General features: G+C 50.3%; 1 protein-coding gene across 3 annotated transcripts; it reads left to right on the forward strand.

Moving 5' to 3' along the window:
* Positions 1 to 3,779: 3,779 nt before the first annotated feature.
* On the forward strand, positions 3,780 to 9,193 carry THY1 (Thy-1 cell surface antigen). Of its 3 annotated transcripts, none has more exons than XM_004750048.3 (4): positions 3,780 to 3,929; positions 6,437 to 6,497; positions 6,984 to 7,319; positions 7,886 to 9,193. In XM_004750048.3, the coding sequence occupies exons 2-4, from the start codon at positions 6,461 to 6,463 to the stop codon at positions 7,996 to 7,998; spliced, it is 486 nt and encodes a 161-aa protein (XP_004750105.1). In that variant the 5' UTR covers positions 3,780 to 3,929; positions 6,437 to 6,460; the 3' UTR covers positions 7,999 to 9,193. The 3 variants fall into 3 exon arrangements, with proteins under 3 accessions (XP_004750105.1, XP_004750102.2, XP_004750101.2); XM_004750045.3 differs by having other exon boundaries at positions 3,851 to 4,019; XM_004750044.3 differs by having other exon boundaries at positions 3,851 to 3,986.
* The last annotated feature ends 14,730 nt before the right edge of the window (positions 9,194 to 23,923 follow it).

A 23,923-nucleotide genomic window follows, 5' to 3' on the forward strand; every position in this document is an offset into this window, starting at 1 on the left:
AAGTGACCTCACTTGGGGAGTTGACCTCAACTAGAGATTAGGAGAAGCAGCAGAGTATAGAGGCCATGATTCCAAGATTTTTGAATTTCATAGACTAGTCATGTTTCTGAAGAAACCTGCAGGACAACAGGAAGTTACCACCTTACTTTTTTCTTTTCTTTTTTCTTTTTTTTTTTTTTTGCCTTTGGACATTAAAAATACGCATGCCTTCTACCACCGCTGCTACAAAGAAGCAGAGAGGTATAACCTTAGCATGAAAACATAGGTCTTCCCAAGGAAGGGAAGGTGGCATAAGAACTCAATTAGCCCCAAATTAGGATTCAACAGTATGTGCTCTCAACACAAAAAATCTGAAGCACCTCAACAACCTAACCACAAGTCCTCCTTCCAACTTAGTTTCTGCTAATAAGTTCCCTAAGCCAATCAAACCTCCTTATCATGAAGACGAGGCACAATTCCCGACTATCTCTGAGTAGTGGGCTTCACTTCCATGCCAGCCCACAGAATTATTCAGCAAGCCAATATTAAATAACGAAGTCTGCCTCCCATAGCTCCTGGCCATTCACTCCACTCCTGTGCAACCTCTATGTGTGGTGTCCTCCTCTGGGCTGTGAGCATACGTGACTAATAAGCTATCATCCATCTCATCTTTCTGGTGTCAGGGATCGTGTGTTCAGCCATCTCCAAAACCCAGGGGTAAAACAATCACTCCCTTATTAAGTGAAGAGGAGGTGATCAGAACAAGGGGGCAACCTCACAGCTATGTTTAGAGTACCCCACACTGTCCTTGCTTTTCTTATTCAACATGGACCAGTGAAATCAGTTTAGTAGAAGTCGGAAGGGAGCAGTAGAGAGCACTGTATGAGGAGTCAGAACATCTAGGATACAGCCAGCCCTGGAAATGTTTCAAAGTATTTGTCAGTCCTTTGACAAATCCTTCCTCTCTTGAACCTAAGTCTCCAGCTATAAAATGATGGGATGGCTTCTGTCTTCTCTGGGATTCTATAAAGCCAATCTGATGAAACTGGTAAGAAGTGAATGGCTGGTTGTCCTTTGATTACCCTAAAGGAATATGAATTTTTAGAGTTTTTACCCCATGGTCCTTAGCTGGGGCAACTGGAGATAATGGGAGAGTTCACTCTAAGGAACCAACAGAACAGCCACAGGCTGTCAGTAAATCTTGCTTTGGGTGGATTCCCCAAAACCCTTCCTACTGTCAGCACCCTGATCCCATACCATTAGCAAAAGGGAGATGTTAAAATTCCATCCCCTTCTCCAACCTGTGTTCTACCCCTGCCCCCAGATTATCTCATTTGAACCATTAACTCCAACCAGCCAGAGATCTTGCTTTAGTAGACAGAAAAATGAGAGTCCACACTCCCCTCCCCTTCCTGAACTAAAGTGCTTGGGGACCCAGAAAGTAGGCCAGGCCCTCATAACCTTATCAAAATAGCACAGCTCCGGGGCGCCTGGGAGGCTCAGTGGGTTAAAGCCTCTGCTTTCGGCTCAGGTCATGATCCCAGCATCCTGGGATCGAGCCCCACTTCAGGCTCTCTGCTTAGTGGGGAGCCTGCTTCCCTTCCTCTCTCTGCCTGCCTCTCTGCCTATTTGTAATCTCTGTCTGTCAAATAAATAAATAAATAAAATCTTAAAAAAAAAATAGCACAGCTCCCATCCAACAACACTCAGAGACTCCGCCACAGAGCAGGAAACAGCAACCAGGGTCATGTACAGACAGAGCTCAGGTATCTTCTGTAAGATAAGATGCCTCTGGGTATCGCCATGTTCTGCCAAAAAAAAGAACTGTCTCCAATCCCATCCATACATGTGCCTGTGCCTATGTATATGTGTGTGAGAGAGAGAGAGAGAGAGAAAGGAGAGAGAGAAGAGGGTTAGGCCCCAGCCTAAAGCAACTGTGCTCTGATAGGAAAAACCTCCAGACTGAGAACTAGAAAGCTGTTAGCCAGGAGACCACAATGTGTGCAGTGACAGGGAGGTCGCCAACGTTTCCAGAATGTAGCAGGAAGAAGAATGGGCAAGATGAGTTGGTGGTAAAGGCTGACAGCCAGGAGCCAGGACATCTAGGGCCTTAAAAATCACCAAGCAGAAAATAAGAAGCCAGGTGACCTGGTCTATAAAGAGGGATGGTCTTACCAGATCAGCATTCTGCACTCCCCAGATCCTGGGGAGCTTGTGAAAAGTGCAGACACAGGCAGTGTACTGCTAGGCTAAGGAGATCCCAGGTGGGCAGGGACAACTACATTTTTTATAAATCCCCCCCCCAGCCCCCAGAGCATCTGTTGTTTATCCTGGTGAATGGCCCCTAGACTGGACCATCCTCGAAGCTCGTTCCAGTTAGAAAGTCCCATCCCTCGGAGAGCCGGGAGGCCACCTAACCTCCCAGGGAGGGAGAGGGAAGAGAGTCTCCTACTTGCCAGCCCAGGGATGACTTCCAACAGTAGCACTGCAGTAATGGAAACTGCGGTTAAGGTGCCAGGGCTGACTTCTGTGAAGAAATAGGAGAACGGGCAGGCAGATGGCAGGGAAGCAGGGCCAGCCCACAGGATGCCCCAGCCAGAATCCGCAAAGAGGCCATGAGGATGCAAATCAAGCAAATAAACCTTCGTTCAAAAAAAAAAAAATCACCTCACCTGTGGGTGGGGAGACAAGTCACTGGCACTGGCCATTAAAAAAAAGAAAGAAAGAAAAAAGAAAAAAGATCCAGGGGCTTCTGGTGACTTGAAATTGAAGTGATAGGACTAGGGGAGGGTGCCCCACGGGATTAAGAGCCCGGTTTCCACTATTTTTTCTAGATGCTCCTGTCTCCTCCCCTTTCCCACAGTTCCACAATGTCGCCTCCCACTGGGCTGGGATGTAGTGGTGGAGTGGGCCAGCACTGAGGACACTGGGTTCCACACCCCAGGTTGGCTGGCCAACTCTCCCACTTACTAGCTGAGAAACAGGATGGGAAGTGGGATGAGATGAACCCAGCATATTGCTGGGGGGTCAACACAGCCATGAATATACTGTGCCCAGCACAATGCTTGGTGTAAAAAAACAAAACAAAACAAAACAAAACAACCAAACCAGTGCTCCTCCTCTTGTCTGGAGACCAAACAAGCAGACACAACTCAGGGACCAGGGAGGAGGTGGGGCAGGGATGGGAGTGTCAGGAGGAGTATATGAAACCAGATAGAACCTTCTAGCTCTGCTCCAGGAGGTGCCAGGCCCAGAGCAGAAAGTCCCAGAAGTTCCGGATGTCCTGGGATGGATGAGGAGTGCGGCAGGGCTCAGGACCAGGGAAGGTGGGATGCAGTGCCTGCCTTGCCTCTGAAGAACTGTTCGTTCCAATGTGGAAAAACACCCCATCATCTTCCTTTGGAGAAAGCCAGGAATATTCCAACTCCAAAACTTCTCACTGTTGACTCCAGGAAGGTGGGCTCCCACTGAAAAGGGGGAGGGGGGAGGCGTGGGCACTGACCTAACGGGCGGGTTTCCTGCCCCTTGGTTTTCCCATAGGCTTCAGAAGCCTAATTCAGAAGAAAGGGTTAAAGCCTAAGAAGGGGAGCAATCATTTCGGGGTTCTGGAAGGCAGCTAGCGTTCCCAAATTGCCCCACCCTGATCCCCCGGGGCCCTAAGCCCTCCTATCCCGGGCCTGGCCTGCCAGCCAGAGGGTGAGGTCCCCCTTCTGCGGCAGACCACCACTCTCCTACATCTATACCGGACCGCTGCCGCCTCTTTCAGCCTCTCTTCCTCGCCTCCCATTCCCCCTCCCATCTCCCTTCCCCAGTCTCTGATTGGCCGGTCCCTGGGCCCACCTCCATTCCCAACCCCCGGTGAAAACTGCGGGCGCGGGCAGGCTGCTGCAACTGAAGGCGGCGGCGCATCCGGGGGGAGCCTGCAGCAGCAGAGGAGGCCCGGAGCCCAGGTGGGAGCGGGAGCCAGGGCGGGACCTGGGGCGCTGGGAGAGGCCCCAAGTGCCCAGGCAAGTCCTCCCAACGCGAGGCTTCGAGAAAAGGTTCGGGGGTGCCCTAGCAAGGAGACTCCCGGTGCTTGGGTAGGGGTCTGCTTCCCAGGTAGGGGGGAGCGGGACGCAATTGCGGCAGACCAGGGGCCGTGCCACACCCCGCGTTTCGCGTTTCGCGGAAGGCGGCGCGCCCGGGTTTTCACCCCCTGAAGGGATGGTTGCCTGGGGCCGGGGCGCTGGAGGAGAACCGGGATGAAGGGCGCCAAGGACAGCCTTGGGTTCTGCTCTCCACGCAGATGTCCCCAAACCTAGCTCGCAAAGGCATGGGGTGGGGGCGGTGAGATTTCGGGACAGAACGGATGACCGAGAGCTAGGGGGAATCTCTGCCCTGCAACCTCGCGGTGGGCTGGGTGCGGGGCGTCAAAGGGCAGGGAAACCGCAGTGCCGCGGGCGGGGACTGGAAGGCGGGCTGTTGGGGGAAGGGAGAACTGGGAAAGGATGAGAGGGGGAAGGGGGACCTCAATTGGGAGAGGAGACGGGTGGAATACGGAAATAGAATGAGGGTGGGGCTAGTCGAACGGGGGCTGGAGAAGGAGGGAGTGCAGAACTTGTCTGGGTTCTGGGCTGCGGGGCCACCAGGCACAGGAAATGAAAACATCTGTGCCTCCCCTACCGTTAACTGTGCCGTTGGGTCTCCATCCTGGGGCTTCCAGCCCCAGCCCCATTTCATCCCGTCCTAGCCAAGGCTTCCCCTTTTCCCTCCTAGATCTCAAGCTCGCACCCCTCCTCCATAAGTCAGTGTTTGTGAATCAAAGCCAGATGCCGACCCCCTCTTTCCCTAACAGCACCCCTGGGGCCTTCTTGGTTATATTTCTGAGCAGGTGCCAACTGCCGCCCCCTGGTACTGCTGGGGCCCCAGCCTCGCCCAGCTCTGGAGTGCCTGGGGGGCCTTGGAGGCAGCCAGCTGCGCTCCTGGGCTCACGCATCTGGGCAGGGCCCTGCGCGCCCTCCCACGCGCAAGCCCTTCCTGCGCGGCCTCTCTCCCCGGTGAGCATCAGAGCTGACAGGCCAGACTACCTGCTCCGGGACACCAGGATGTTGGTCCCGACTAGGCTTTGAAGAAAAGGCAGGGAACAGAGCTTAAGCAGGGAGTGTATTGAAGCCAGACTGGAAAACGGCAGGCCCAAGAGGCCTGTCCAGAGAGCTGGACATCTGCAAACATCTTGGTTCCTATGCAATCAGAGAACACATGCAATCAGAGAGCACTGTCGCAAGGCCCTTAGCTGTAGGTCAACTACTGGCCCATCTGGAAGCACCTTAGCCACACAGTCTGAAAAATTTCTAGAGGAAGGGACTTAACATTTACAGGCCACTCACTATGGAGCAGTCCTAGTGGCAGACATTCACCATTTTCTTAATCCCCATCACAACCCTGTGATCATTCATTCATTCATTCAGGATCTTTTGAGAATCTATTATACAGCAGGAACTGTTAGGGTATTGGGGGGGGGGGTTCTTCTAAAAAAGAAATAGAAAAGTTGGGGCACCTGGGTGGCTCGGTGGGTTAAGCCTCTGCCCTCAGCTCAGGTCATGATCTCAGGGTCCTGGGTTCCAGCCCCACGTCAGGCTCTCCACTCCGTGGAGAGCCCACTTCCCCCCCACCCCGCCCTCTGCCTACTTGTGCTGTCTCTCTCTCTCTCTGTGTCAAATAAATAAATAAAATCTTTAAAAAAAAAAAAAAGAAAGAAAGAAAGAAAGAAACAGAAAATCCCCGAATGGGAAGTTTTTGTGTAATGGGTAGGGTTTTAGTGTTGCAAGATAAAAGGAATTCTGGAGATTGCCTGCACAACATTGTGAGGGAACCTAATAACACCACTGAACTGTACACTTAAAAATGATTAAGACAGAGGCACCTGGGTGGCATAGTCAGTTAAGCAACTGACTCTTGGTTTAACCTCAGGTCATGATCTCAGGGTCCTGAGATCAAGCCCCGGGTCCCACCACACAGGGACACAGATCTGCTGAAGATTTTCTCCCACTCTGCTCCTCCCCTATCCCTTGCACATGTGCTTTTTCTCACTCTTTCTCTCAAATAAATCTTTTTAAAAAATGATTAAGAGAGTAAATGTTGTGTTAGCTCCACTTTGCCACAATTAGGATATAGGATGTCTCTGCCTTCCTGAAGGAAAAAGGAAATGGTCAAAGTCCCTTTACTCTAGGCTTTCCACACAGAGACACCATCACAATGTGTGTCCTCCCCCTCCCCTTACTTTCCCAGAGCAGGGAGGCACCAAGTGGCAGTGTCACAGTCACTCAGAAGTGGGAGGGGAGAAGTACACAGAGAAGCTTGCCTGCCTGGCTCGGCCATCACAGCATGTGTCCCTGAGCCACACCCCCCCAGCCCTAGCAGTAAATGTGGGACCACCTGCTCCATCTCCTGGCTGACCCCCATCCTGTTGCACCCTCAGATCAAGGACTGAGCTCCTGGCACCATGAACCCCACCATTGGCTTCGCTCTTCTGCTGACAGGTACTGGGCAAGGGGCAGGGCTGGGATTCCAAGTACCTTGGCTTCCTTCCCTTCAGAGAAGCTAGCTTCTTCCCTCCCAACCTCGGAGCGGGAGATGACAGAGAGAGAGGGCTCTTTTTCATCCCTAAATCCGCTGAGTAACCTAGTTGCTCTTCGGGCTGCCTGAAGCAGTTTTTGGAAAAACAGTTCACTGAGTTTGCCCCATACTGAGCTGGGATCTCCAAATGGGAACCGGGAGCCTACATCAACTCCCCAAGATCTCCTGCCCTCTGGGACACCAGGACTAAAAAACATGAGGGAAGGAGGCTGGGTCTGCATCAGGGAAGTGAAAGTGGCCCCCAGGGACCTCTGGAGTGGGGAGAGGTACCCAAAAAGCAGACCCTTGTGCCCTCCCTGGCCAGGCCACTCTCTCCAGTTACTGTGGGTGGGAGGTCCCCTGCTCTCCAGGCCCCCCCCCAACTTGGGAGTGGGCACTGCTGGTGCCAGTCTTGCAGGTAGCCCGTGGGCAGAAAGTGACCAGCCTGACAGCGTGCCTGGTGGACCAGAGCCTTCGTCTGGACTGCCGCCATGAGAATTCTACCACCTCGCCCATCCAGTATGAGTTCAGCCTGACCCGGGAGAAAAAGAAGCACGTACTCTATGGCACTATGGGGGTGCCTGAGCACTCATATCGTTCCCGAACCAACTTCACCAGCAAGTACAATATCAAGGTCCTCTACTTATCCAGCTTCACCACCAAGGACGAGGGAACGTACACCTGTGAACTCCGGCTCTCTGGCCAGCCCCCCATCACCTCCAGCAAGAATGTTTCTGTGCTCAGAGGTGAGGCAAGCTCCCAACAAGGCCAAGTGAGCTGGAAGAAGAGGCTAGAGGGGAGAGGGCTGGCTAGGACAGCAGGCAGTCCCCTTAGCCAGACTAGAGAAGAGCGGGGCCCAGAACCTCTCTCTTCCTCCCCCCAGCTACTGCCTGGTGCCCTGGGGAACCACTGCCTGCTTTGTGTATGAAGGGAAAGGCTAAGGGGACAGCGAGACAGGCGGAATGGTGTCACAGACACTTCTACCATGACCGGGCAAATCACTTGGCCCCACCCCCTGTCCTCCTCCATACCCCCCACCCTAGAAAACAGGGAAGACACTAGCTACCTCACCCAACGTTTTCTATAGAAGGTGCTTGATAAACGATTTGATATGGCGTTTGTTCAAGACTCAGGAAGCTGCGAATGAGAAAGATAGTTGGTTCTACTAGAGCAGACTGGCCCTGGTTCCAGCTAAGCCAACATGGCACCAGTCTGCCCAAGGGAATGTGCCCCAGCTCAGGGCCTGTGGCTGCGTGAATCCTGGGCCCTCTTCACTCCTGCCCTGCTCTTCCCCTCCATTCTCTTTCCACAGACAAACTGGTCAAGTGTGAGGGCATCAGCCTGCTGGCCCAGAACACCTCGTGGCTGCTGCTGCTCCTGCTCTCCCTGCCTCTCCTACAGGCCATGGACTTCATCTCCCTGTGACTGCTTGGGCAGGAAGCCACATGGCCCCGGCCAGAGACCCTACTTCTCTGCGTTGGCTGACCCCCTCCCCCCCAAGTCCCTCACACAGCTCGAGGAACAATGGGGACCCCCCCACAAGGAATCCCAGCGCCGCATGCATCACCATCCCAGCCCTCTGCCACCCCCCCACCGTCTCACTCCCTCTCCGCACGCCACTGGCTGTCTTTTTTTTTTTTTGTACTCTTTGTTCCAGAGCTGCTTCTATCTGGTTTATCCTTCCTTTTCTTTGGGAGTTTGTGAAAAGGGAAGCCAGGGTTGGGGACGTGATGGAGAGTGAGGGAATGGAAGGGGTAGAAGGATAGAGGGTCCCAGGGGGACGAAGGAGGGGGGTCATCCTTGCCCACCAGGACCATGGGCCTGGGAGAAACCTGGAAAAGAAGGAGGAGGAGGTGCATCTGGGCCTAGTACATCCCTCAGCAGGTGGGGATGGTGCCCAAAGACCCCGGATGTGAGGGCACTGCCAAGCGTTTGTGGCCCATAACAAGAGGACAGAACCGAACATCTCCGGGAGCATTCTCTGCCACAGCAAGAAGCTGTCTTTTTACCACTGCAGAGGTCCCCTTGGGATTGTGGGCCTGGCATGGCCAGGTGACAGAGCAGAATCTGCCTGGGAGTGGTGCTGACGGAGGGCTGCAGACAGGAAGAAGAGAGGGTCCAGCATTCCTCTGTACCTGATGAAACTACAATTAAGAGCCTACTGTCCCTCACTACCTCAGCCAGCAGCTGAGCAGGTGGCAGAGGACCAGCCTCCTCCCAACCAGTCCCAAGCTCCTAGAGCTTCCAGAATTCTGACCTAGAGGCAGGAAGCCAGGCCAGGTAGAGTCCCTGAGCAGAGGAGTGTGTGGCCCGAGTGTTCAGGAGGCTCTTCTTTCCCTCCCTGGTCAGTGCCAGACCCCAGTGGCTGGAGGCTGAGCCTTCTGACAGTCCTCTGCTCTACAGGTCAGGCTTCTTGGGGGCCTGGGAGGTTTGGGGTGGGGGAATCTGAGGCAGCCCTTGGAGAGAGACATGCCTCGATAGATGGCTGTTCCCAACCCCCAGCTCCCTGCCCCACCCTGGCAACAGTGTCCTGTCCTGTGACTGTGTATAGTGCACCACAGCTTCCGGTATCTCATTGAGGAAAAAGAGAACCACACAATAAAACCAAGCCTCTGGAGAATGCCTGTCTGTGCTTCTCTGCTTTGCTGCTCCGTCTGCCCCCAGGTCCTCTTCCCCTCCCTTAGTGGTACATCTAGGAGCTCCAAATCGCCCTGTGAAGTCTCCCTCTCCCCTGCCTTCAGCACTTCCCCTCCCCTGCTGCCCCCAGGGTGGGGACGGGGGGGGGGGGGTAGGGGGGAGGGACACTGCATGCTGGACTTTCCAGAACAACTCTAACATGGCACATTTGCCCCAATAAATGAATGTTCCATCTCCACTGACTGACCTGGCAGGAACAACAGACATACCTGCCTGAATGTGGGCCAAGCCACGTGGCCCAAGAGGCTAACAAGCACTATGGGGTAGAGTCTGCTTTTTCTTCTTGGACCTGGTTGTTCTCGGAAACGCCCCCTCAAGGAACATCTGCTACAGAGAGGGGAAGTACAGGGGCATCAAGAGTAAGCATGGGAGGTGGCACAGTGGCAGTCCACGCCATCAAGATGTTAAAGACAAGTATGTCTTCAATCCGACACACCTATATCCAGGACTGCAGGGAGCAGGGGGTGGGGAGAAAACACAGCCTGCAGGGCCTGGTTCCCTCCCCTCAAAGTCAATGAGTAGCATGTGAACATCAGTGGTCATCCTGGTGCCGGGAGCTAGAACGGGACCGCGGGATGGTCCCAGGGTCCCCCAGAGAGCCCAGCCGGCTCTGCCAGGAAATGTGGGAGCAGAGGGTGAGGACTATCCACAGGCTCACTCATCTGGTATTCCCCACCATGTAGGCTGCTCTGAGCATTTACTTAAAGGCCCAGGATCTAAATTCATGCCACTGGCTCCCACTCTTCCTGCCACCTCCTATCAACGCCTGTGCCCTGCCAGCGGCCGTGCAGTGACCATACCCGAAGATGGCAAGAGAAGCCTGCAAGTTGGAGAGGGAGCTGCCTGTGTCATCGACCATGAGGCCCACATCACTCAGGATGGCGCAGCCGGCCTGGGGTCTCCAGAGGACACTAGGGGACACAGGCTCCTCTTGTTCTGCCCTGCTTGAGCTTCAAGGGCCATGCCAAGAAAATAAAAAGAGGCTTTGTGGGGGAGGGAAGAATGAATGCCTTCCTTGGGGTAGTGAGAGTTAAAGGTGGAAGGACCTTCTGGAAGGAATTGGGAAGCCAGGTGTGAAGCCTCAACTCTGCGTAAAGCCTCCTATGGGGCCTTTATCATACACTGGGGTGTGGTTTCCCTGGAGTTTAGCAGTCACACTCTGAGGTCCTGGTGAGCCAGTGCTGCCCCCTGCAGCCACACTTGGGAGAGGAGAACCTGAGGCCTGCCGCAGGTGAGGCTAGCTTAAGAAGCCACAGAGAGGCCATCAGAGAACCAAGGGCTCTAGAAGGCAGGAAAAGAAAAGAGGGGAATGGGCCAGGGGGCGGGGGGAAGGCCCTACAATTTAGAGTTTGGGCCATCGGGCCTCGCAACGTAAGCCAAGAAAGAACATACTATGGGCCAGGCATGACTGTCTTCACATGAGAAAACAGCCACCTCAGGTGAAGAGAAAGTGTTAGAGCTGGATCCCTTCAGAGTCCTAGCAAAGCACAGGTGGGGAGGGGGGGTGTCATCTGCTCTCTCGCACTCAGCCCAGGACAAAGGTGATATGGCCTTCCTGCCCAGGCTCTCAGCCTCAGGAGACTCGGGCCCCGAATGCTCCACCACCCTGACCCCTCAGGGAGGAGCAGGTCCTGTGAAGACCCCCAGGAGGCATCTCTGCCTGGCAGAGGGAGACCTGGAGCCAGGGAAAGGTATGGAAAGTGGAAGCATGGGGGAGGGGGCAATGCGGAACCGGTGTGAAAGTTCCATGGAGGCCAAGTGTGAATGCACAGCCAGAAGGGCCCCTACATGGCCGGCAGTGCCCAGCTGTGGGCGTGGTCAGTGGAAGCCACCTGCCCAATCTACAGGAAAGCAGTTTCCTGAATTTGGTGGGAGCCCGGGCTGGATAACTCTGGTCACTTCACTCTTCAATGCCTCACTTCTCTACTATTCCAAATCACATGGTTTGGCTGGACTCATTTATTTGTAGAAAAACATGAAGGATCTGGTCCTGGGCCGAGAAGTAAAACACACACACAGCCTCTGGCTGAGGGAATCGACAGTCCAGTAAGAAGCAAAGAAATGATCTCAGTGCAGTGATCAATGCTATGAGGAGGGCAAGCTGTGGTGGACACTGCTGGCTATTCCCACAACGTGCACGCTCCTCTTCCTCAGCATTAGGACCCACAAATTACAATTGGTATCTGTGGTCCAGAATAAAGACTCCCTCTCCCAGCACCCGTGCAGCAAGATGTGCCTACATGGCCAAGTTCTTTCTGATGGGACATAAGGGCAAAATGATGTGGAACTTCTATGAAGTGCTTTTTTTTTTTTTTTAAAGATTTTATTTATTTACTTGACAGACAGAGATCACAAGTAGGCAGAGAGGCCGGCAGAGAGAGATAGAGGAGGAAGCAGGCTCCTTGCTGAGCAGAGTGCCCGACTTGGGGCTCGATCCCAGGACCCTGGGATCATGACTGGAGCAGAAGGCAGAGGCTTTCACCCACTGAGCCACCCAGGCACCCCTATGAAGTGCTCTTAAAGGGAAAATATATGCCTTTCTCCCCCATTTACCTTCCTGCTGGTTGGAATGTGGACTTGAGGGCTAGAACTAGAGCAGCCATATTGGACTAAGGGGTAGAAGATATGTGTAACAAATGACAAAGCACAAGATTCCTAGTATTGGTACAGCTGTCACAAGAGCCACGGACAACCATGTTTGTGCTACTGTTATTTGGAGTTTTTCGCATTCTCAACTAAACCCAAACGTATGTTTAAAAGAAGCCATTACTTAACGCTATTGAATCATAGACTTAAAAATGGTTAAGATGGTCAATTTCATATGTGTTTTTTACCACAACAGAAGGAAAAAGAAGAAGCCAAAGTCAAACAGAGAGACAGAAAGTAAAATGGTGGTTATCAGGGGCTGGGAAGAGAAGAAAGAGGGGATAATGGAGAGTTAGTGTCTAATGGGTACAAAGTTTCAGTTCTGGAAAATGAAAAATGTTCTGGAGATGGATGGTGGTAATGGTAGCAAAACAATAGGAGCCAGACTTACCACCACTGACCCACACCCTTAAAGATGGCTGAAATGGTCAATTTCATGTTATATGTATTTTACCACGATTTTTAAAAAGCAGCAGCAGCAAACTAGGCAGAAGGGAACTTTCTGGACTGCTTACATGCGTGCATGCTTGCTGGGTCAAAAGTCACCAAACTACATATTGAAAATGGGGGAATTTCATTGACTGTAAATTAGACCTCTCTAAGATACCATGGGAATACATAAGTAGCCAGGCCAAAGGGCTTCCCAGAGGAGGAGTCATGAGTATGAGTTAGCCCAAAAAGTGGGCTCTGTGATTTTATAAGCTGATTACGAAGAAAGGAACGTTATTTTATTTCTTCTATAACCCGAAAAACATAGGAAGAGAGGGGAAGCTATTATGGGTTCAGTCTGAGAACAGGCCTTGGCCTATCTTCTAGGGCAACTCACCAACGCTGGTTGATAGAAAAGCTCTCCGAGCACACAGGCCCATCATCAGGGGCCCTGACCTAGTCAATATTCATTCACACATTCACTAAGTGCACACTCCACACCAGAAAGGATAGTAGAACAGAAAAGTGAATGATACAGACAAGTTCCCACCCCACAAAACGGCTGCTGCTGTCCAGAGGATGACATTAAACAGGGAAACCAATGAATAAGTCTCGTGAGTATAGACCAGGTCATCTCCATGTAGGAGGTGATAAGGGGACACTTTAGTTAGGACAATCGGGGACAGCCTGAGGAGGGGGCCATTGGGTGGAGACCTGGAAGAGAAGCCGGCCGCCCTTTTCGAGAGCAGGAAGCACATGCAGGCAGAGAGGAACAGTAAGGGTGTGCTTAAGGCGTCCAGGCGAGGGGTGGTACTCCCACCAATGTCTCTGAAAAGGCAGGTGTAAGCCAGGTCCTCTGCAGGTCACAGTGAAAAGTTTGCATTTTATTCTAAGGAGAGCGGGGAGGTGACAAAGGATTTGACCTACCTAAAAATGTTTTTAGAAGCTCCCACTTGCTGCTCAGTGGGAAATGGATTAGAGGACAACAGGAGAAAGACTATTATGGTAATCCTAGGAGACACTACAGCAGCTTGGACAAGAATTTTAGTGGCCAAAGTAGGAGGAGGGGGGCACCTGGGTGCCTCAGTGGGTTAAAGCCTCTGCCTTTGGCTCAGGTCATGGTCTCAGGGTCCTGGGATCGAGCCCCCCATCGGGCTCTCTGCTCAGCAGGGGCCTGCTTCCCCCCACACCCCTCCCTCTCTCTGCCTGCCTCTCTGCCTGCTTGTTATCTCTGTCTGTCAAATAAATAAATAAAATCTTTAAAAAAAAAAAAAGTAGGAGGAGGTGGTGACTTTCACAGACACACAAAACTGAGAGGTCTGGTGAAATCTGCATAAGGTCTGTGGATTTTACATCGGTTTCCCCATTCTGACATTGTACTATGGCTATGTAAGATGTTACCACGGGACCTCTTTATACTATTTTTGCAACTTCCCATAAATCTATAATTATTTTAAAATAATTTTCCTTTTAATTCTCAACAGCAAGCATGCACTCAAAAAAAAAGATGGCAAGTACTAACTCCAGAGGAAAGAAAAAAGGAATTCTAATCAGAGCACATTACCCAGCTTGGCTAAAAACAACATTCACATCGTCACCCTCATATACAAACACTGAACTGTGGTGAGCACAAAACTTTAGCCAGGGTCACCTGGGTGGCTCAGTGGGTTAAAGCCTCTGCCTTCCGCTCAGGTCATGATCTCAGGGTCCTGGGATTGAGCCCTGCATGGGGCTCACTGCTCAGCAGGGAGTCTCCTTCCCCCACTTCCCCCCACTCTCTCTCTGCCTGCTTCTCTGCCTACTTGTGATCTGTCTGTCAAATAAATAAATAAAATCTTAAAAAAAAAAAAAAACTTTAACCAAAAGTTGTGATAACACAGATGGAAGTAATCTAAATGCATTTGGGGGCACAAAACAGGCCTATAAGAATGCTAAACCTCATTCCCACAGGTGAAAGTAAACAGATAATACTGAAAACTGAAAATGTAGGAAACGGTTATCTACATGAGAAATTCTAACATACAGACATAAATGGCAGAAAAACTAGACAAAATAGTTAAGAATGCTTGCTTTGGGAAATGAAAATTCAGAATGGGGAAACACACTGCTTTTATGAGATAAACCTAGTAATATAATATTTTTTTCTCTATAAATGTATCAGTTTGCTAGGCAGTAAAAATTAAATATATTTAAAGAAATATGTTGAAGCCTGCCAAAGAACAGAGAGGACTTGCTTACTGGTGGTCTGGATGGAAGTGCAGGTGTTAGAAGGAGGGGAAGAAGAATTCCAGATGACCCTTGGGTTTTTGCTTGGGCAGGGAATGGAGGGTGATGCCATCTGTTGAGATAGAAAAGGCTGGGAGAGTACGGGGGTGGAGAAGTGGATGTATTAAATCTACAACACCCATCAGACATCCAAACAGAAGTAACTAGAAGACAGCTGGATATCCCAGTTCTGCTCACAGGGGAAAGTCAGGGTTAGAGCTAAAACTTGGTAGACATCAGCATGTGGGTGGTAGGCACTGACCATGGGACAAGTAAGATTATGCACAGAAACATCATAGAGAATTAATCAAGCCCAAGCCTAGAATCTGAAGTGGTCGAATATTTCCAGTTTGGGGGAAAGCAAAGGAGATTAAAGAGGAGCCAGAGAGGGAAGAGGAAAGCCAGGGGTCTGTGGAGCCAGAGAAGAGAAAGTTTTGAAAAAGAGCAATCAACAAGGTCAGCTGCTGATAAGAAGTCAAGGAAGATGATTAAATAAAACTTAAAAAAATAAAAGTCAAGAAGATGAGGAGGACCAATTTGTTGGTGACTATGGTAGCTAGTCTCCAAAGATGGCACCCTTAATAAACCATGCCCCTGTTGTAAGCCTTTCCCCTTGAACCTGACATGGCCCTGTGTTTTGCTTATGACCAACAGCATATGGTAGACGTCATGCTGCATGACCTCCAAGGCTAGGTCATAAGAAGCCTCGCAGCTTCCACCCCATTCTCCACGAATGCTCACCCCTGGGACACTCCTTCTTAGAACCCAGCTGCCCTTCTGAGAGGCTAAGTCACATGGTGGCCATGTGTAGGCACTCCAGTCACCAGACCCAGCTAAGGTCCCAGCCAATGGCCACCATCAACTGCCAGTCATGTCACTGCACTGAGCCTTTGGATGACTCCAGGCCCAGCTGCTACTGACCGTAGCCTCCTGAGAAACCTCAAGTGAGAATTTCCATCACCACAGCAGCAAGAGATACATTAATAAGTTGTTGAAAATCGCCCAATTTTGAAATGTGACATAGCAATAGATAACCAGACAGTGACTTTAACAAGAGCAGTTCAGTGGGGTGCTGGTAATAGAAGCCAGACTGCAGCAATCAGTAGGGTGAGTGGGAGAGTGTGAACTGCTATTCCAGGAAGTCTTACTGTGATTGCTGTGGAAGGTGGTGTCCAGGAGAGTTTGGTTTGTTTTTTTAAGTTGGGAGATACTAGAGCATGGGTGTATGTTGATGGTGATTATTCCTGGAGCAGAGAAAGACTAACGAAAGGAGGAAGAAGAATGCAACAAAGCAGGGTTCTAAGGAAGCCCAGAGGGAGGGATCTAGAAGGAGAGAAGGCAAAGAAGACACGTGTGCAGGTGGGGAGGATTGTGAACCTGAAGGTGGGAAAGTCAGGGGTTTTCTCACAGGCAGCAAGGCTGTCAGCTGATTGAGAAGACGGAGGGAAAATGAGACAGCTTTGAGAAAACAGAAAATATGAAAGAGTCCTATCAATAAGTGGGTATGGTAGGATTCTAAAAACAGTCTCCCAAGATTCCCTACCTCCTAGTCCCTGGAGTCTATAAATGAGATGAGATGTCGCCCCATGACTGTGTTAAGTTAATGGCACAGACAATCTTAAAAAGGGGGATATTACTGGGGCGCCCAGGTGGCTCAGTCTGTTTAGTATTCAACTCTTGATTTTGGTTCCAGCTCAGAGTTGTGAGATCAAGTTGTGAGATCTTAATCTTAAGATTAACCCCCCCAAAGATTCTCTCTCTCGGGCGCCTGGGTGGCTTAGTGGGTTAAGCCTCTGCCTTCAGCTCTGGTCATAATCTCAGGGTCCTTGGATCGAGCCCTGCATTGAGCTCTCTGCTCAGTGGGGAGCCTACCTCCCCACCCCCCTCTCTCTGTCTGCCTCTCTGCCTACTTGTGATCTGTCAGATAAATAAATAAAAATCTTAAAAAAAAAAAAAAGATTCTCTCCCTTTCCCTCTACCCTCACACCCCCTAAAAAAAAAACAGAGAGAGAAAAAGGGAGTGATCTAGCCTAACACAATCACATGATCCCTTCAAAAGCAGAGAATATTCTCTGGCTAGTGGCAGAAGTGAAAGGGAAGCAGCCAGAGAGATCTGAAGCACAGGGGAGATTCAACATGCCACTGCTGGTCACTTGAGAAGGAATGTGGGCAGCATCTGAGAGCAGACAGGAGATCCCACTAGCAGCCAGCAAGGAAAAAGGGACCTTATACACCCATAAGGATTCGGATTCTGCCTAAATGAGTTTGGAAGTGGATTTTTGCCCTGGGCCTCCAGATAAGAGCCAGCCCCCACAACACGTTAATTTTGGCCTTGTGAGACTCTGGCCAGAGAACCAGATGATCCCACCAGGACTTCTGACCTACAGACTGTGTATTTTGAGCCACTAAGTTTCTGGGCATGAGCCCCGACAGTCAGCACACTCCCTCTCTTGCTGTAGGGCCTTCCGGGCAGCTCCACTCCTCACGTGGGGGCGACTCACCCTTTCAGGGCCTCCGTGTCCTAAGATGATGACAGCTGCCATCACAGCTCTGGGCTCAGGCTTGGGGCTTAACATCTTCATAGTTTCCGGTCATCTAGACCTGAGCTGTCCAACATAGCAGCCACTAGTCTTGGGTGGCTACTTAGATGTAAACTTAAAGGAATTACATCTAAGTGAGTTAAATGCTCAGTTCCTCACTCATACCAGTCACATTTCAAGTGCTCAAAAGCATATGTGACTACTGGCTGACACCCTGAACAGAGTGGAAATCATTTCCATCCTCGCAGAAAGTTCTGTTGGACAGAGCTGGGCTGGACAGTGGATAGGAACCATGGTTGTCTGAACCACTGCCCTTCAGCAGTAGCTGAACTCATGAAAAGGAGGCAGAACAACAGGGCCCTTAGGGGACACCTCTAAGCCCCAGCAATGCTCTGAGTACACCAACACCTCTGAGCCCAGAACAGAGCGTGGTTAGGCCCACAGAGGGGAAGGTTTCTTCTTACCGCTAGTCTATGGCACCCCCCCACCCACATTCTTTACTTCCTGCCTCAGCACAACTGACCGTGGAAGTCCACGTCCTTCAGAGGAACACAGACACACCCACACCCGCAAAGGTGTGGTATGCCTCTAACCCTAACCAGCCACTCACATAGTCACAGCACATGCCAAGTCGGTAGGTTCGGAAATGTCCACATTTCCTCGCTGTGTGGGACATCAGTAAGGTCCGCGGGATGCTCACAGTCCACCCGGTTCTGTCTCACCTCTGTCACTGCCTGTCCTCCTCAGCGCCCCTTGTCTTGCTCCACAGTTCCTGTAAACACCTGCTGGGCCACCATCCAGCAACAGTGTTCTACACAGAATACTCAAAACTCAGGGCAAACAGGGGCACCTGGATGACTCAGTCAGTTAAGCGCCCAACTCTTCATTTCGGCTCAGGTCATCATGATCTCAGGGTCCTGGGATAGAGTCCCATGTTGGGGGGGGGGGGTGTCCCTCTCAATGGGGAGTCTGTTTGTCTCCCTCTCCTCTGCCCCTCCCCCTGCTCATGCTCACAATCTCTCTCTCTCAAATAAATAAATAAATCATAAAAAAAAAAAAAACCTGAAGGCAAAGAAATGCATTTCTCCCCATCCACTGCCTTCTAAAAACCAAGAGGTAAGAATTCCACCAGATTTAACATTCCTCTCAGCCCAGTGGTAGATAACTTACTTTATGTGGAGAAAACTAAAAGCACTTCATAGTGATTCTCCCAAAGCAAGGACTCAGCCCCAAGGTGAATTGAAGTCCCACTCTCTCTCTCTAGAAACTGAAAACTGCTTACAACATTTAAAAGCTGGCTTTTCCAGGGTGCCTAGGTGGCTCAGTGGGTTAAGCCTCTGCCTTCGGCTCAGGTCATGATCTCAGGGTCTTGGGATCAAGCCCTGCATCCAGCTCTCTGCTCAGCAGGGAGCCTGCTTCCTCCTCTCTCTGCCTGCCTTTCTGCCTACTTGTGATCTCTGTCAAATAAATAAATAAAACCTTTAAAAAAAAAAAAAGCTGGCTTTTCCTGTATCCCCTTACCAAGGAGCCAAATAATCATACAGCCCAATCTCAGGCAGGCTCCCCGTACAGATGTCTCCCCAAAGCTGACTTGAAGACCATGAAGGGACCAATTGGGGCCATACCAACTGGAAGACCTGAAGCCAGGAAGGCACTGGATGTTTGGAGAAGGAAGGTGGCATGAGGGAAACCCAACTATATAGCACATGCCTCAAAACAAACTAGATTTACCACATTCTTGTTGAAACCGCAGGATAGTCCTAAAAAGGTGAAATCGGGGTGCCTGGGTGGCTCAGTGGGTTAAAGCCTCTGCCTTCACCTCAGGTCATGATCCCAGAGTCCTGGGATCAAGCCCCACATCAAGCTCTCTGCTCCCTGCTTCCTCTTCTCTCTGCCTGCCTCTCTGCCTACTTGTGATCTTTGTCTGTCAAATAAATAAATAAAATCTTTAAAAAATAAATAAAAATAAAAATAATAAAAAGGTGAAATCATCCTGGGATGATAAGTATATTACTGCTAATTTAAGAGCTGTAAAATGCTACTGATACTTCCTTTATGGAGTGGGCTAAGTTTTTAGTGTTTGGTGTTAGTGAGCATAAAATATGTATCAGGCATATCATAGGATCACTCAGTCATCCTAATCTTATTTTTCATCAAGAGTCTTCAGATGTAAAACCTCCTACTGTTTCAGCACCTGGGGACTGTCAGCGGTGGGGGAGGAGAATATTAGCCAAGCCAGGAGTAATAGAATAAGAACTCAAAGAAGACAGAAGCAATAGGGAGGGAGAGGAGACCTTAGGGGAACAAAAGAGACAGAATCAAAAAGATACAGCCCCCAGCAGATGTAGGGAATGTGGTGAGATAATATTTCTAAATAGGATTTTTTCTTTCTTTCTTTTTTTTTTTTTTTTTTGCTTCCCTTTCTCCACATAGTCCCACTTTAAGCAACCAAGCTTTGGTGCTTATGCCTCTGTAAAAGCATGAGACAGCAAAAACTAGGGGGAAAAAAAATGGGAAGCCACTTCAGGCTTTTGGATTTTAATTGCCTAGGCCCTCAATAAAACAGAAAGGACTTGAAACCTATACAAAAGATGCGGGGACAATATCATCGGTAAAGCCAGACCTCCCATTGGCATTACCCTCAGCAGATGAGAGCCAAAGGGGGAAGAAGTAAGAGGGCAGATGTTGGTGGGTTCTGTCCACAGGGACCTCGAGCAGGTTCCTGAGATATGACAACGACGGGGCCCTGCCCCAACATCTACCGAGCCTCAGAAAGGAGACCTGGTCCCAGAAAGAGGAAATGGCTGCAGAAGGGAACTTCTTTTGGAGGCAGCAGGAACCTTGGACAGCGCCATGCTCTCTCTGACCACCTCAGAATGATTCCTGTGTGTCTAAGACTGACCTGGGAGTAGCAGAGGGACACCAGACCAGAAGAAGCCATGCAAGCTACAACCAGGCAGGAGACATCTCAGTGGATACTCAGCTGGTCATTCAAGAACAGGGCCACTTCTTCCTAGTGCTTGGGCAAATACATATAGGGTGCTCCCCCGAGATTCAGGCAGTCTTTGGAGAAAGGAGGGGCAACTCCTACCAACCACCTGAACCTAAGTGTCCACCATTCCCAGGAGAAATGTAGGTATATTACAGAAACACAACTTTATGTTTCCTGCATCTCTGAATTGGTAGACTGAGATAATCCCTCTGTAAGAAGTAAAGGAAAGTTAGAAACCAGCAAATGTCCAGCTAGGAAACTGGATCCAGGATGCCATCCACAGATGTAGGGAATAAAGGAATAAAGCAAATTGAGTGGAGAACGGTGAATTGAAGGTTTGGATGTGTTGAGGGTGAGATGCTGGTGGGGTGTCCACGGGCATGTCAGGGGGCAGCCGGGTCATGAGAACTGGTGCTCAGGAACAAGGTCTACCTGAAACTGTGGGTTTTGGCGTCATGGGGTCCAAACACGCAGCAGCTGACGGAGGAGGAGTAAATCAGAGTGATCGTCTCATGTGCTCACTGTTGCCGTAAGTGTTTTCATGCGTATTGACTCATTTGATCTTCAAGTCAACCCTACGGGGTGGGTACTCCTACTAACCTCATTTTTTGACATGTGACAAAACAGATAATGCTTCAGGCCTCAGAGCGAGTAACCAGAGGCATCAGAAGTGACCCCAGGAAATCTACAATCTACACGAAGGACAACTGCCAGGCTAGACTAGAAGCAAAGAGGAGGAGGGAGTTGTCAGGAGGAAAACCAGAAAAGCCTTATATCACAAAACCCGAAGGGAGAGAGGACTTCAAGAAGAACATGATGGGAGGCACCAAATTTGCAAGTGACCCAGTAACTGATTATAACTAAACAGACCCACTGGGATTGCACCTGGGAGTTCCTAATGCCCAGGAGAGGGAGGTGTCCTGACATCTGGGAGGGAGAGGACACGGGGGCGCTGCATGGACCGGGAGGGGGGGAAGTAGGGGAAGCATGACTCTTCCAAGAGAGCTGTGAGAAGGAGAGGGCTAGAATCCGTGTCCTTTCTAAAAAGAGAACAATTTAGAGACTATTATTCGGCAAACGGGAAGTCAGTAGATGATGAAAGTTTTAAAGACACAGGCCTCTGAAGCTGTGACAGTGACCATGAGCATGGAGAGAAAGAACGCTGGAGACACCTTCAATCCACGACTTTAACCTCACGCGGGCCCTGGATGCTGATAGCCCCGCTGTCTGTCCACAGTCCCGCCGCTGTTCCGCTCACTGGCACCGTGGTTCTCAGAGGGCTGTCCTTGGAGAGACAACTTCAGCATCATGAAGAAACTTGTCAGAAATGCAAGTTCTCCTGCCCACTCCAGCCCTCCCAGTCAGAAAGTCTGGGCAGGGCTTTAACAGACTCTTGATGACTCTGACACACTCATGTGAGAACCACTACCCTCAAGGACTCGAGATGCTGCCTTCTCTCTTTGCACATCGGATGGATGCTTTGTGCCCCGGTTTCTGTACTCCGTCCCCTCCCTTCCCACCACCTTGACGACGTGGCTTGGGCTCTTCTTCTCTCTCCCCTACATCACCAGTGCTCACTCTCCCCTAGGCTGTTTCTCCTCAACATATAAACATACGGTTATTTTTCCCATTTAAAAATATTTCTTGACCTCACTTCTCCTTTTACTTCCCACCCAACCTCTCTCCTTCCTTTACCACTAAGCTCCTCTGAAGGGTTGCCCGCACTATACCTTGCCTCTCTCCTCCCATCCTTCCTTGAGCCCATCCACAGACTTTCACCCCACCACGCCACCAAAACCATTCTTGTCAAGGTCACCAACACTATTGGAAATCAATTCCCAGACTCATGTTACTTAATCCATAGGCAACATTTGACACAACGGATCTTTCTCTCCTGGATGGTAACTTTCCTTCTCTGGGCTTATGGTGTAACACCATCCCTCGGATTTTTTATTCTCTACTTCATACTTCTCAGTCTTTTTGATATATTCTACTCAATGCTAAAGTCATTTAATGTCAGAGAGCTTCAGGATTCAGTCCTGGCGTGTCTCTATTTTTCCTCCCTTGGTGACCTCCCCTAATCCCATAGCTTTAAAGAACAGATATATGCCAGGGACTCTCAAGTCTTTATCTGCAGCCCAGACCCTGCCAAACTTGTATATCCAACTGCTTTCTTGACATCTTGACATGCCTAATAGACACCTCAAACTTAGTAGGTATTAATCCAGCTCCTGCCTTCCCCCATCACCTTCCCAGTTAATGTTCAAACCAAAAATTCCTCCCTTTCTCTCATGCCACCTCATCCATCAGAAAATCTTGCTGACTCCACGTTCCAAATACATCCAGAACCCAACCACTGTTCACCACCCCTCCCGCTACCTACCACACAGAAACCACCAACTCTCACCAGGTCATTTTAATGACAGCCTAAAGGATCTCCTGCTTCTACTCTGGCTCTTTTCAGATGTGTTCTCATGCATCAGCTGAAAGGATTCTGTTAAAACAAAAATCCGATCCATGTCCTCTGCTCAAAATGTCCCAAAGGCGCCCATCTCAGAATAAAAATGGAAGTCATCCAAATGGCTTTAGAACCCTCCATGGTACAATTCCTGCCTTCTCTCACTGACCTCACCTCCCACACTCCCTCTCCTCACTCCAGCCACTCTGACCTTCTTGTTCTTCCTTAAAAAAAAATGGCAGGTGTGTTTCCACCTCACCACAACTCTTGCATTTCTAGCCCCCTCTGCCTAGAACAGTCTTGCCCTAGATAGCCAGAGGGTTCACTCCCTCACCTTCTTCATGTCACTCAGATGTCACCTTCTCATTGAGACCATGTCTGATGACATCTTACACACCCTTACACACTGTTTTATTTGCTTCCAGAGCTCCTACTGCCATCAAGCATACTACAGATTTCACTTATTTCGTTATTTTCTCTGCTTCTTCGAGAATGTAAGCTCCTTGAAGGCAAAAGTTTTGCCTATTGGTTTACTCTGGTTCTCCCTGTGCGTGGAAGAGGATCCAGTACATCCAACAGCTATCCATAAAACGTGATGGAATGATGCCCCAAGGAGTATGCAGAGTTGAGATCAGGCCGACTCATCTTGGACAAGGAAGAGGGAGGCTGCCTCTGTCACTGCCCCGGAGCGGAGGTGAGAATGGATTCAGATGTGTTTGGAGACAGAAATTTAAGTATTCCCCTCCTGGTTGTCCCTAGTTTCTCTGGGAAATAGAAGACAAGGAAGGACCTGAGGAGAACGGTGACGGACAGCCACAGCAGCCATTGAGAAGGCGAGAAGGAGCTAAGGACACTTGGAAGGACTGACAATGCAGGTGAAATGGAAAACCTGGGTTTGCCTTGGCACCAGTTTACCAGGCTGTGCGATTTTCTTCAACAGCATGAGCTACACAGCTGAAGGGGAATGTCCAAGTCATCTCCTGGCTTTTTCTTGAGAAAGTAAGAAGCCTCCCCACCCCCAACTGAGCGCCTCCGTTTACCCACTCAGGGAGCCAACACCAATCATCACCAATCACGGGTTTCACGTTAGTAAAATGAGTAGAGGGTGCGTTTAAGCCGAGAGAAAAGGAGGAGAGGCCGAAGCGCAAGCCCCCTCCCAGACCGGTGGGAAAGGAGCGGGAACCTAAAGCCTTCCCTCAAACCTGGAAGTTGATACGTATCCCCTAGGGCTCGAATTCTGGGCGTCCTCCGCAGAAGGTACTCGTCCCCAGTACCTTCCCCGCCGTTCCCGTCCGGCCGCATACTGATCCACTTCTCGTCGCG

Source organism: Mustela putorius, unplaced genomic scaffold (assembly GCF_011764305.1).
Source record: "Mustela putorius furo isolate JIRA1106 unplaced genomic scaffold, ASM1176430v1.1 tig00000460_pilon_pilon_pilon, whole genome shotgun sequence".
NCBI lineage: Eukaryota > Metazoa > Chordata > Mammalia > Carnivora > Mustelidae > Mustela > Mustela putorius.

What these genes read in the sequence shown, in the direction of transcription:
- THY1 (XM_004750048.3), top strand. Translation starts at nt 6,461, where the DNA reads ATGAACCCCACCATTGGCTTCGCTCTTCTGCTGACAG. An exon ending in CTTCGCTCTTCTGCTGACAG is followed by an intron (nt 6,498 to 6,983) that starts GTACTGGGCAAG and finishes TGCTGGTGCCAG; the next exon opens with TCTTGCAGGTAGCCCGTGGG. An exon ending in GAATGTTTCTGTGCTCAGAG is followed by an intron (nt 7,320 to 7,885) that starts GTGAGGCAAGCT and finishes CTCTTTCCACAG; the next exon opens with ACAAACTGGTCAAGTGTGAG.